Source organism: Borostomias antarcticus, assembly GCF_949987555.1.
Source record: "Borostomias antarcticus genome assembly, chromosome: 6".
Taxonomy (NCBI): domain Eukaryota; kingdom Metazoa; phylum Chordata; class Actinopteri; order Stomiiformes; family Stomiidae; genus Borostomias; species Borostomias antarcticus.
The window spans coordinates 8,691,968-8,704,503 of NC_140239.1; the positions used below are offsets into that span (position 1 = coordinate 8,691,968).

The window sequence follows — 12,536 nt, forward strand, 5'->3', positions numbered from 1 at the left end:
CGTACAAGTGTGCTGGTTTAATTTCTTTTCAGTGACGATTGCTTAACCCAGCACCCCGAGAAGTGATATTTTCTACCTACTTTTCATGTTAATATGACACCACTTGTAAGATGGTGTGTGGGTTTGGCCGGGCAATCCAAACTCCAAGGACCAGAGTTGACCACGCCTGGTTCTCTCTCTCTCTTTCTCTCTCTCCCACTCTCTCTCTCTCTCCCTCCCTCCCGTTCACTCAACATGTAGACAGGCACCACATAGGCACTGTGACGCTGGTCATTCACACATACACATCGCAAAAGAACAGCACGTACTTCCCTAGAAGTACGCTGAATCAGGAAGAGTTTGGTACTACAGTAGCTACTGTCTCAACGACAGTACAGTTGCAGTACGTCATAGTATTGGTTACAGTATCACGTGTGTCAGTGATTCCCACAAAAGGTCAGGGGTCGAGCCTGGCCCGGCCTGTCCGCCTGCTCCAGCTGTGGTGTGAAGATCCCTGCTCCCACAATCCAGTGCAAGAGGACGTGGTTAGGTCTGAAACGGCTACTGAAGACAAGTCACCAAAGACAAAACGACGTGCTTGATCCCATTGGTCTTCTGGTCGGAGTGGGCGGTCCAAAACCCTGGCTACCATTAACTGTCTCTGCAGAGGTTACCTGAGGAGGAGAGACCAGAGGTTTGGTAAGTTTCTCTGAGGTTTTCCCCTGTTACATGCACACAGTGAACGTCCTTCGTTTACTATCGTGTTTATCCTGCCTGTTTATCAAATCAAAGGCATACTTGACAACGTGGGTGCACCTCAATAGTCTGACATGGCTTCCTTTCCTCGCCACCTTTAATCCTCATCTGCGCTGACACAAAACGACTGTTGAAAAAGATGTCAGACTTTAGAGACGGGCCCCTGGGAGAGGGAGCCGGATGGGAGCCAGACTCACTGAGGATGCTGCGTTTACACAGCGGACATGTGTGCTGCAGGAGCAGCCAGGGGTCAACGCAGTCCCGGTGGAACTCATGGAGGCAAGGCAGCACGCGCAGACACTGCAACACACACACACACACAGGGGGGAGTTAAAATACACCTTCAGCACAGTTTAGATATAGTTTCATTTAAATTGAATATATCAGTTGAATTATTTGCAATCACATCATCTTTACCTCATTAAAGTGTGTGTGTGTGTGTGTTGCAGGGCGGGGGGGGTCATATGTGTAATATATGTATAATAGAATATATATGTGTGTGTTAATACTGTACGTGTGTGTGTGTGTGTGTGTGTGTGTGTGTATATATATAAAACCTGGTTATTCACGTGTGTGTGTGTGTGTCAGAGAGACCTGGTTGTTGATGAAGGGCTCCAGGCAGACGGCACAGTTGTCTGTCTCTGCCGGCAGCGACGGGTCACACCAGCGACTGGGCTGTCGGTACATCCTGGTCTTCAGAGACGACAGCTTCTTCATGACGACCTGCTTAGGAAGCATCTGTACAGGGAGAAGCGAAGATGAGGCCCTGGTTGAATCAAGTCTAGAATGCATCCGCACTTCAGAACTGTATGGGAACATGCAAAGATTAGGGTCTGTTTAATGTGATTTCTATAGAAGTGCTACCTTCTCTCCTCCTATTCTTACAGGAATATCTGATCTAACATAAATGGATAGGTGAAAACGAGTGTCTTAACAAACATTTCTCAAAAACCCAGTCATGTCAGATCAGTGATTTCTCCAATAAAGGGAGGAAATAACAGAACCATAATAAAGCAAACAAGCTAACTGTTGTTAAATGTGTGTGAAGCTCCTAGAACAGTACTACGCTGACATATACTATACCTACTTTTTGTGTTTTCACTATATAGTTCTGGTTTGGAATGTTCGTTTCTTTCACATGCTCAGATAGACACGGGTCATTGTACCAGCTGAGAGTCTAGTCCAAGACTTGGGTTTCCCTTTAATGTCCCGCATGGGGACACTCTACCCTACTGAGGGGTCAGATGACTGACCTTTAACCCTGCTGAGGGGTCAGATGACTGACCTGTAACCCTACCCTGCCCAGGGGTCAGATGACTGACCTGTAACCCTACCCTACTGAGGGGTCAGATGATTGACCTGTAACCCTACCCTGCCCAGGGGTCTGATGACTGACCTGTAACCCTACCCAGCCCAGGGGTCAGATGACTGACCTGTAACCTTACCCTGCTGAGGGGTCAGATGACTGACCTGTAACCCTACCCTGCTGAGGGGTCAGATGACTGACCTGTAACCCTACCCAGCCCAGGGGTCAGATGACTGACCTGTAACCCTACCCTGCTGAGGGGTCAGATGACTGACCTGTAACGTGAATGGACAAACAGGCCCAGTACCTCAAGTTCGTCATTGAGCTGGTTCTCCTGGTACTGCCAGCGAGCCTGGACTATCACCCCAGTACACAGGATGAGGGCCACCATGAGGACTGTGTCCCACAGCTGCTGCAGGTACTTCTGGAAGGGGGGGGGGTTGGTAGAACAGAGATGTGAGGCCAGGTACGGGCGGTCCAAGGAAAATGGCTGCACTTCACAGTGCTTTCGCATCCGGTCTGAACCCAGCCTAAGATAAATACTTCACATAATGTTATTATCCCTATTTACCTGTGACAAGACAATATAAGTGTAATAATCTAGGTTTCCAATATAAGTGTTATATAATAATATACAATAATGTGTGATCCAAGCGAACACCCCCACCTGAACCTGTGAGTTGGTCTCTCCCGTGCAGATGACGCCCTGCCACTCCCCATAGAGACCCCCCCTGGAGCGCCCGCACGTCGACCACAGGGTCAGGGTGGCGCCCTGCGCCCCCGCAGACGAGAGAAAGACACGTTGACACGTTTCAAAACCCAGAGTTTCCTCTTGCACATCATTATTGTGTCGACGTTTCAGTCAAAGACCTTTCGCAAGACAGTCTTGATCCGCAGTGGTGTGTGTGTTCTCATTGTTCTCAACACAGTGTCATAATCACTGATTAATACATGTTAATTCATCTCTATCATCATATCTGCTGAGAGGAAGTTGTTGGGTAACGACAGCATTGTAACAAGAGGGCTGCTGTGTTTCATCAGGTATTGTGACATCTTACCAAGTCGTCCTGTAGAACGGTCTTGTATGTGATTTTAGCCGTTGCCTGAAGACCCCTGTGCAGAAACAATGCGGTCAAGTCTACCCATGTCACCAGAAGATTACACAATGAATGTATCACTAGTAGTGTTACTAGTGGTAACTAACGAGGAGTATTACTGTCAGTGCAACTAGAGGGTTGTATTAGTGGCAGTGTAACTAGAGGGTAACTAGTTGTATTAGTGGCAGTGTAACTAGGGAGTAACTAGTTGTATTAGTGGCAGTGTAACTAGGGGGTAACTAGTGTTGCTGGCAGTGTTACTAGTGTTGCTGGCATGTTACTGATAGTGTTACAAGGGTAATTGTGTGTGCTGGGTGTGGTTTTCATTACCTGAGGAGGGTGTTGGATGTTGTTTTTACCTGAGGAGGGCACCAATGAGCTTGGTGACGTTTTCTGAGGTCTGGATGATGATGACTGGCTTGGAGATGACCTGGGAGAGATCCATCTGCCGTGTAAACACAGCAGGTTACACACAGTTGAGGGACAGGAGTGTGTGTGTGTGCGTGTTTGTGTTTTGAGAAAGAGAGAGAGAGTGTGTGGGTGTCATGGATGTACAGTATTAAAAGAACTTGCTCTTAACACCGTCCTGTCTCGTCCCTGCACCCTGTCCAATGTTGTCTCCATGTTATGCACCACGAAGCAAATTCCTAGAACGTTGAAAAACTGCATGGCAATTAACGGATTCTGATTCTGAACTGGATGTGGCATTGAAAGATGACCACCTATTAATTTCAGTGAAAGTTGCTCACCAGCATATGAAGCAAATTGACCATGAGATGTTTACTTCCTGTAGGCCACTGCACATGTGCAGTAGTGTTTTTCTTGGCCCTGCCTATCCCTTTTTCCCATAAGCCTGTGCGGTGCTCCCTTAGACATACCTGTAGGCCTACATGGGGAAAGAAACAGCTGCATCAACTCCGGCTCTTAGTGGCTTCTAAAGAAAAATGGGCCCAATGATTTAAAACTTGATAAAAGACTTGTTTTGGACTTTGAGTGATACCCAGAAAAATGTTTGTTTCTTTCCCCAGCCGTTCCATTCTGCATGTATGTTTATGGGGAACCAGGCCAGGTCCAGCCTGGCTTATGTGCGTGGCTGGCTTGTTTCTGTTCAGGACTGGTAGGACGGAAGTTAGTCATGCCACTGAAATAGCTGTGAATTGAAATGACATGAAATAATGTCTGATAAATAAAGATGGGTCTTGTCACCTGGACACATCAGTTCCAATGCTTCCAATGCTAATCCAGCACAATAAGAGCAGGATAGCCAATTAGCTCATGAGCTCACAACAACTAGCAGAAGCTTCCATAACATTTATGGTAGCAGTCAGTGGCTAAAGCAGTTACTGATGATTCCTGTAATGTTAGCTATTTTGCTGCAATTGGTTCAACTTCTGTTTCTGGACAAAGGGATGAGCCCGGATAACACAAGGCTAGCGGACCTACAGCAGGTCCCCGATGGAAGAGCTGGCGGGTTCCTGGCCATTTGCACATCGAATGGCAAGCGGACCTCTGGCGGATTATTAGCATCAGGGACAGTGGCCCGCTAGTAATCCGAAATGCTCCCACTATTGCTCCACCACCATTCCACCGGTAGTTTATTGTCTATATCCTAGGCCCACTGGCCCTAGGCTTATGGATTTCTATTGCTAAATTATCTTACTCTGAACATTTTTTTTGGTAACCCTTCCTTTCATAGTCCCCCAATTACTAAACATCCACCTGTTAAATACATGCAAAGTATAGCCTAATATATAATGGGTAATTACTGAGACAACTATACTGTAGGTATAATTTCAAAACAGGAGTATTTCAAATGTTCAATTACTGCACATTCAATAACTGACACCACCAGGTAACCACACTTTGACATAACTTCTTTAACATCCAGTGACAAACACAAATGACAAATCACAATGCTCATATTTATTAAAATGCTTTGAATTATATAAATTATAACTGGATCCACTCAGGAATCTGAGAGAGGGACTGAGAACAGGAGGAGCAGAAAACAAAACACAGTGTTGCACACACAGAGAAACAACAGTAAGCACAAATCCTGTATATCAATGGGACTTGTAATTGGTCATTTAATTGGTCACCCAGTCTGCAATCAGTTTGAGACAGTTAATTCATCTGCAAAACAGACTGTACATTTCCTAAAAAATAAAATAAAAAATAAACGTTTTGTTCCCATGGGATTTCTCCTGTTTTATCTGAAAAAAGGGGGCAGAGAGAGGAAGAAAGGTCGTGGCTAAAGTTAGGAATCAAACAGGTTCGTCCTCAACTGGGGATCGAACCCCTGATCTCCCGCATGGGAGTCAGACACTTTATCCACTACACTACCGAGGATCCTGGAAGTGCAGGATGTCATAGTGCTTTTGTTCCTATGGAATCTCTCCCGTACTTCCAAAAAAAAGGGGACAGAGGGAGGGAGAGGGATGGAAAGGCCAAAAGTAAACGTAGGAATAAACCCACAGCCTAGCAGAGGGTGTGGGTATGGTTTCCCAAAATCGTCCCCACCGGGGCCTTCTCCCGCGTGGGAGTCCATTGCTTTCACCGCTACTCTAATTGTGCAGTGGAGGTTGGCGGGTTTATTTTGCTGTCCTTATTTATTTTGGTGTGCTGGGACTACTGCCTTGTGTGGTGCCAACAGAGAGATGCAGGTCAACATTCAACGGAGGGAGCGAGGGAGGGAAGGAGGGAGGGAGTGATAACCCGACAAACGCTATACTAGGTGCGCTGGCTTACAGACACAGACAAAAAAGTAATTTGACCCCAAATGCGACATGTGACTTGCAATACCGAGCTTGGCCACTGTGCTCAAATTGCTTCACATATTGCAAATTTCAAGGAATTTCATTAATCGATAACTGTTAACCTTAACAAACAATAGTCGATTAATTGATAAGAACGTCCTACGCCGGACTGCGCTTTGCTCGCTTCATTTTTTTTTTCGTCTTCCGCTGTGTCGTTGAAATTTCCTGGTATTCCAATTAGCCTTCACTACATGGTGTGGCGCCCTCATATGCAGTCAGACCCTAAATCATGATTTCAGTTCACGCAACTCCCGTTGATTACGTCCAATCCCCCCAAAAAAGTTCAGTTCCATTAACAAGCAATTAATCGAGTAACGAATTCGTACTCGAGTAAATTCGCAGCTCGATAGTCAATTAACAATTAACATCCCTACTTCACATCCCAGAGCTGTTCCTGGGTGCTTGGTGTGTATGTGTGTGTGTGAGAGAGAGAGAGAGAGAGAGAGAGAGAGAGAGAGAGAGAGAATGCATGTGTGTGTGTGTGTGTGCGTGCGTGTGTGTGTGTGTGTGTTGGAGAGCGTGTGTTTGTGTTGGAGTGCGTGTGCGTGCGTCCGTTCCTGCTCACCTCTCTAACAGTGTTCTGATTGAGAGCCAGGATGATGAGTGCTGAGGCCCCCAGGACCAGAGCTCGCTTCATCTACCCCACACACAGAGACAGAGGGACAGACAGACAGACAGACAGACAGACAGACAGACAGACAGACAGACAGACAGACAGACAGACAGACAGACAGATGGTTACATCAGCCTCGCTATCTCCGGTTACTATCTAGATGAGCAGCACTGCGGTAGGTTGTGCTGTTGAGCTATGTGTGTGGTGTGTGTGTGTGTGTGTGGGGGGGGGGGTGGTTAGGGTTAGCTAAGATAATATGTCCAATAGTCAACTCTATGAATAAGAATTTAAGAAAAGATTCACAGTGCATTCTGTTCCTCGGACCTGGACATATACCTTACTGACGACGGCAGCTGCGAAGGATTCCTGGTTTCCAGTGGGGGCCTGTCTCTCCTCCACTTTGACGGGCACCACGCCGATCCACGGGTCCTCATCTGCCCCCCGACTCACCTGCCCCTCGTCATGCACCTGACCAGGGGCAAGAGCGGAATTTATTAAATGAACGGATGTTCATGGCAATTGATAAATACATTATATGACCAGAATTTAGCCATAGATAGGAACCGATAACAGCACTTTATGTTTTGGCAAATAGATATTATGCGTAAATAATTTTATGAGTTTGAATAGCTTTCTCCCTTACCAGTACCAGACTCCCCTCTAGATCAGGCTCGAGCTGTTTGTGTTTACCGGGGACCTTGTTATTGTTCTTGTCCCAGCTCGCCTCGACCAGCTCTCCCTGCAGCGGTACCGTGCTGACGCCGCGTCGCTCCCGCAGGAAAACCTCCACCGACGCGACCTGCTCCCCAGTGACCAGCAGACCGGACAGGAGCGACGGGGCCGACAGCAGGAACAGCACGGACAAGTAGCACCAGCACAAACCCGATGCCATGGCCGAGGGAAGCTGCTAAATTTATAATTACTAAAATAAAATAAATAAACAGCTGTCAGACATTACCTGCGGGCAGAAGCTCTCTTTCTACTTGGACCCAAAAATGTAAACAAAAGTACTGCTTCCTGGCTGAACAGGAAGACGTGTCGGTCTGATATCTGATGGTAGTGTTTTTGTGAGGAAGATGGTGCATACTTTCATCTGCGCATGTATAGGCCTATACTATCTTTTTTTACTGATGCAGAAATTTAGTCTGTTTTTTTCCGAGCGATAGGCCTTATTTTCTTTCTCGTTTTAATATCGCCAGTTTTGCGCTGCCGCTTTAAATGGGCGTTTCTACTGCCGTTTATGCTGAGTGAGTTCAATCTGAAAACTGTGCACCGTTTTGCTACGATTTCCTGGACGAACGAATAGTTTCCTCGAAAAGGGTGTGCAACCGGCTTTGAGGTGGGGTTTCTCTCGTTTGGTGGGTGTGTCGGAGGTGTTGCCCAATCATCAAACTGATAAATAAACAACGTCGTATATTTTCAGTTGCCATAGGCGCAACGCTTGCTTGCAACACAACGGGGTGTTCAACGCACCACTGTTTCCGTTTCAATAAACGATTTGCGACGTTTTGTCGGGGCTGAACTCACCCCTGGCGCTGGTTCTGATTACCTGATAGCTGATAGGGCGACCAGCGCCCCCGGGCTGAAGAGAAGCACCGCATCGTCAGTGACACGGAGACAGACATCCGTGGTGCAGACACGCTTTCGAGGACAGCTAAACAAGCCCAACTTCAAATAATTTACTTAACAAACGCGATGAGTGGAAGAGTTGGTGATCTCAGCCCCAAGCAGGCCGAAGCTTTGGAACAGGTATATGTATTTCTTTCTCTATGTCGCACTTGTGTGTCGGGGACGGGGTGACATTGATGCTCGTGCCTGGAGGAGGGAGCTCGAGCCCAGCAGCGTCCTGCGATTCCCTCCACGCGCCGTCACGTTGCTGATAGCTTATCTTCAGAAACACATGGTTACATTTCGTTATTACTTTATTGAGACATGAGCTTTCTTTGACTACAGTCAAAGAAATACAGTTGAAATTAGTTGACATGTGATTACTGCGTAATAACGTAGAGCTTGCATTTGAAAAACACCTCTCCTGTGTGTGTGTGTGTGTGTGTGTGTGTGTGTGTGTGTGTGTGTGTGTGTGTGTGTGTGTGTGTGTGTGTGTGTGTGTGTGTGTGTGTGCGTGTGTTGCTTAAATAACGCGTCCCCTGAGCACCACCGAGAAAACGTCCTGTTAGCATTTCGTTTTTCTATGGTAGGCCTAATATTCTGGGGAAGTTCAGTGTAGATGCAGGTTATATCAGACCTGTAGCCTATTGATTACAATTTATGAGCATATTATTACCACGTTACACTATCAAGGATTCACTAGATGCAAATATCCCACATTTTGTTCTTGTCCAGGTGATGATTGTTATAAGATTTTTGAATAAATGAAACTTGGCTGAACCCCACCACGTGAATTATCACAGTATACAGTAAATAAAATGATCCGAATTCCCATGCAAACGGATTTAGGCCTACATTTATGTTGTTTAGAGAGCTGTCTTTCAGTCTATGCTATCGCAAGTCAGCATCAAGAGCAACAAGTGTGTGTGGTTTTCTGATAATGTAGCCTAGCTATGCATGCTTTCATAAGCTACTTTCAAGTCTAACCCCATCTTTTAACTTTCCCATCTTTTCATGTCTCCATCTCTCTCTCTCTCTCCCATCACACACACCAACCATCTCTCCCTCTCTGTCTCTTTCACACTCACACACACACCAATCTTCCTCTCTCTGTCCAATCCTTGAGTAGTTTCGAGAGAGAATTCAAGACATTCTACCTCAGCTTCCTGCCCAGCATGACCACTTCCTGTTGCGATGGCTCCGAGGTAAGGTTATCTCTACCTTGCTCCATAATGATGAACCACAACGAGCTGTCTCCTCAGGACAGCATCAAACTCATTGAAACGTCCTGTCGCCATAGGACAGCACCAAAACTGATTAAAACATTGTGTCACACACCCAGTCTTATGTGGAATGTGAATGCATAGATTTATTTTTTTCTACTCATGTTCAATCAGTTTTGGAGAAGTCAAGGCTGTTTGTTACTCAATGTTGTTGTGAGATGGAGAAGTCACCAACTGGTTTTCAAACATTTACAGTATGGAGGCAATAGGAAATTACAAACTTGTCTCAGGGCTGTGTGTGTGTGTGTTTGTTTCTGTGTGTATATATGAATGTGTGTGTGTGTCTGCCTGCCTGCGTGTGTGTGTGTGTGTGTGTGTGCGTGCGTGTTTACCGTTGCTATTGCAGCTGTATGTGGCCGTAGAGTGGGGGATCTAAGATTAAGTAAGAAACAACTGATAACGTCTCTCAAGTTTGAAAATGAACACGGTCAGAAAAGTTCTAACATCCACGTTTGAAACACATTTCACTATTAAACAAAACAATGCAAACATGACCGGGTGTTGGCCAGGTTGTGTGGTCTCTGGTTGGGTGAGCCCCCAGACCCTCTAGTCCCAAACTCCAATAGGAGGTACAGTTCCACTAGCTAGGGGGTCTGCAGCCTGCTGCTCCGGAGCCACATGCAGCTCGTTAGCCCCTCTCCTCTGGCGGCCTGGCTTTGACAAAAAAGGATATGGAAACGAATAGCTAAATAAATGTATTACTGTTAAATCACTTATTTATTACCAAAATAAATGGTCACGCTGGCATTCAAGTTAGCTAATTAGCTAGATAGCAGCTAATCCAACACAATCCAACACAAATCAAATTAGTGCATCAAAATCACCAGAATGCAGGAAATGACAGTTTGACACTCGCCCCCCCCCCCCCCTTAATGTGTCCCCCCCCTGGGTATGTACCGCCAAGCCTGAAAACAAATCTAGGGGAAACATTGCCTTCATTATATATGCTCCACTCAGATTTTTTATTTATTTTTTAGTCAAAAATGTCTCTTTTGATAGTAAGGGTTGCTGACCCCTGCACTAGCTGAACAGAGACAGGCTTTCTCCTACAATGCCCAGACGTTAAGCCTCTCTCTCTCTCTCTCTCTCCCTCTCTCCATCTCTCTCTCTCTCTCTCTCTCTCCCTCTCTCCCTCTCTCTCTCTGTGAGTCATTCATTCTAATCTAGTCTAATACAATAAACCATTACAACAATGCTGCCCATGACTCAGTCAGTAGTGCTGGTAGCCTGTTGTCCCAACTACAGGTCATGGTGCAGAGATGACTCTAGGTACGTAGGCAGACAGACAGGCAGACACGCAGGCAGGCAGTCAGACAGAGATAGATAGATAGATAGATAGATAGATAGATAGATAGATAGATAGATAAATAGATAGACAGACAGACAGACAGACAGACAGACAGACAGACAGACAGACAGACAGACAGACAGACAGATAGATAGATAGATAGATGTAGATAGACAGACAGACAGACAGATAGACAGATAGACAGATAGATAGATAGATAGATAGATAGATAGATAGATAGATAGATAGATAGATAGATAGATAGATAGTGGCTGTTGGGGTGTGTGTGCATACGCATCTACAGATCTGATGTTTTAGAGGTTGGAGTTGGACATTTGCATACAAGGCAAATCATAGTAGTAAGGGGGTGTGGCTTTGTGGAGAGATTAAAAGACTGTCGTGTGACCCTTCACCTTCTTGTCCTCGCTGTGTGTCTGCCAGTTGTCATTGGATTTCCCAGGGAGTCTGTGTCCTGCACTGACCTCTGTGGTCTGGTCCGTGTATCCCTTGTGACGGGAAGGCCGAGGTCCCTGACCTTCCGCATGTTCTCCCAGCGTCAACAGACAGACAAAGGCGGTGAATCAAAGCTCCCTGGTTCAGACTCAGAGCGGAAACAGTGAGCCAGGCTGGTTTAAACTCACGCCAAGGTTTTCACCTGCAGAAGTATATCACTGTATATGTTATAACACAAACAGACACACCTTTAGTAGTCCATTTATTTATGCGTTGTGATTTACAGACTCAGCATTTGAGCCTTATGTTGCCCTTTTGGAATATCCTCTAAACTTAAATACGTTTCTCAACTGAACATTGATCCTCGGTAGTTTGGTTGGATGGGTTAACTGGTTGCGACCCCCTGAGAACTGCCCCGTCCACTAGCTAGCAACCCTCAGGACGGCGTTACTGGACCATGCCAGGGTTCCATCCCATCCCAGCAGTTAGACTGCAGTGCCCCGGCGCCCCTGTGTCTCCATCTGAAGAGGCTTACCAGCAGGTGGAGTTGTGTACAGTATCAGCTAATGCCCAATCAAAGTGTCTGTGCCACTGTCCCTAAGCGCCAGTCAGCTGGCCCGATAATCTCCTTAGGTACAGCATTACTGTCATTCTGGGTAGACGCTATCCCACACGGGGACATCCTTAACTGACTAACTAACTGAGAGGGTGGCTGTCTGGCTAACTGACTAGCTGGCTGACTGACTAGCCGGTTGGTTTGGCTGGCTGGCTGACTGACTAACTCTGATTTGACATATTTTGCTCCAACAAGATCCCCCCCCCCCCCCCCCCCCCCCAGGGCTTAACTGGAAAGACATTAGCTGCCTGTTTTTCAGCAGTTTGTCAGCCAGTCACGTTTCTTAAGTTATCCACGGGGGTGTCTGTTTCTGGAACAGCCCAGTGACCGTTTCTGAAAGCTTCTTGAGTTGTGTTTTCCTGCGTGCTTGTTGAATAAAACAAGCACCCACTCGCATCAACTGTGGCAGATGGCTAATCAGCTGTATGACTCATCGTCACTTCCTGTCTCTCCTCTCCTTCCCTCTCCTCTCCTTCCCTCTCTCTCTCTTCTCCTCTCTCTCTCTCTCTCTCAGCCAGGAACTTCAACATACAGAAAGCAGAAGCAATGCTACGAAAGGTACCTCTCTCTGCATCTGGAATACTCTGTCACGGGTTAAAACAACAGTCACATAACGCTAATCTTAACCCTACACACATGTTAAACAACAGTCAGTCACATAACGCTAATCTTAACCCTACACACATGTTAAACAACAGTCAGTCACATAACGCTAATCTTA

The 12,536-nt window shown here is 46.3% G+C and overlaps 2 protein-coding genes across 2 annotated transcripts in view; one reads left to right on the forward strand and one right to left on the reverse strand.

Moving 5' to 3' along the window:
* Positions 1–531: 531 nt before the first annotated feature.
* On the reverse strand, positions 532–7,459 carry rnf215 (ring finger protein 215; the record flags this gene model as incomplete). Its single annotated transcript, XM_084439686.1, has 10 exons — positions 532–653; positions 933–1,035; positions 1,330–1,470; positions 2,349–2,465; positions 2,709–2,813; positions 3,100–3,154; positions 3,498–3,583; positions 6,520–6,591; positions 6,904–7,035; positions 7,211–7,459. The coding sequence occupies 10 exons, from the start codon at positions 7,457–7,459 to the stop codon at positions 631–633; spliced, it is 1,083 nt and encodes a 360-aa protein (XP_084295812.1). The 3' UTR covers positions 532–630.
* Positions 7,460–8,262: 803 nt separating this feature from the next.
* The window catches only part of LOC311310024 (SEC14-like protein 2), a gene marked incomplete at its 5' end in the record, with an annotated part of 17,216 nt that continues 12,942 nt past the window's right edge, over positions 8,263–12,536 (forward strand). Inside the window, 3 exons of the mRNA XM_084439402.1 lie at positions 8,263–8,316; positions 9,305–9,380; positions 12,330–12,373. Coding sequence (XP_084295528.1) covers positions 8,263–8,316; positions 9,305–9,380; positions 12,330–12,373 — 174 coding nt within the window. The remainder of the gene's footprint in view (positions 8,317–9,304; positions 9,381–12,329; positions 12,374–12,536) is intronic.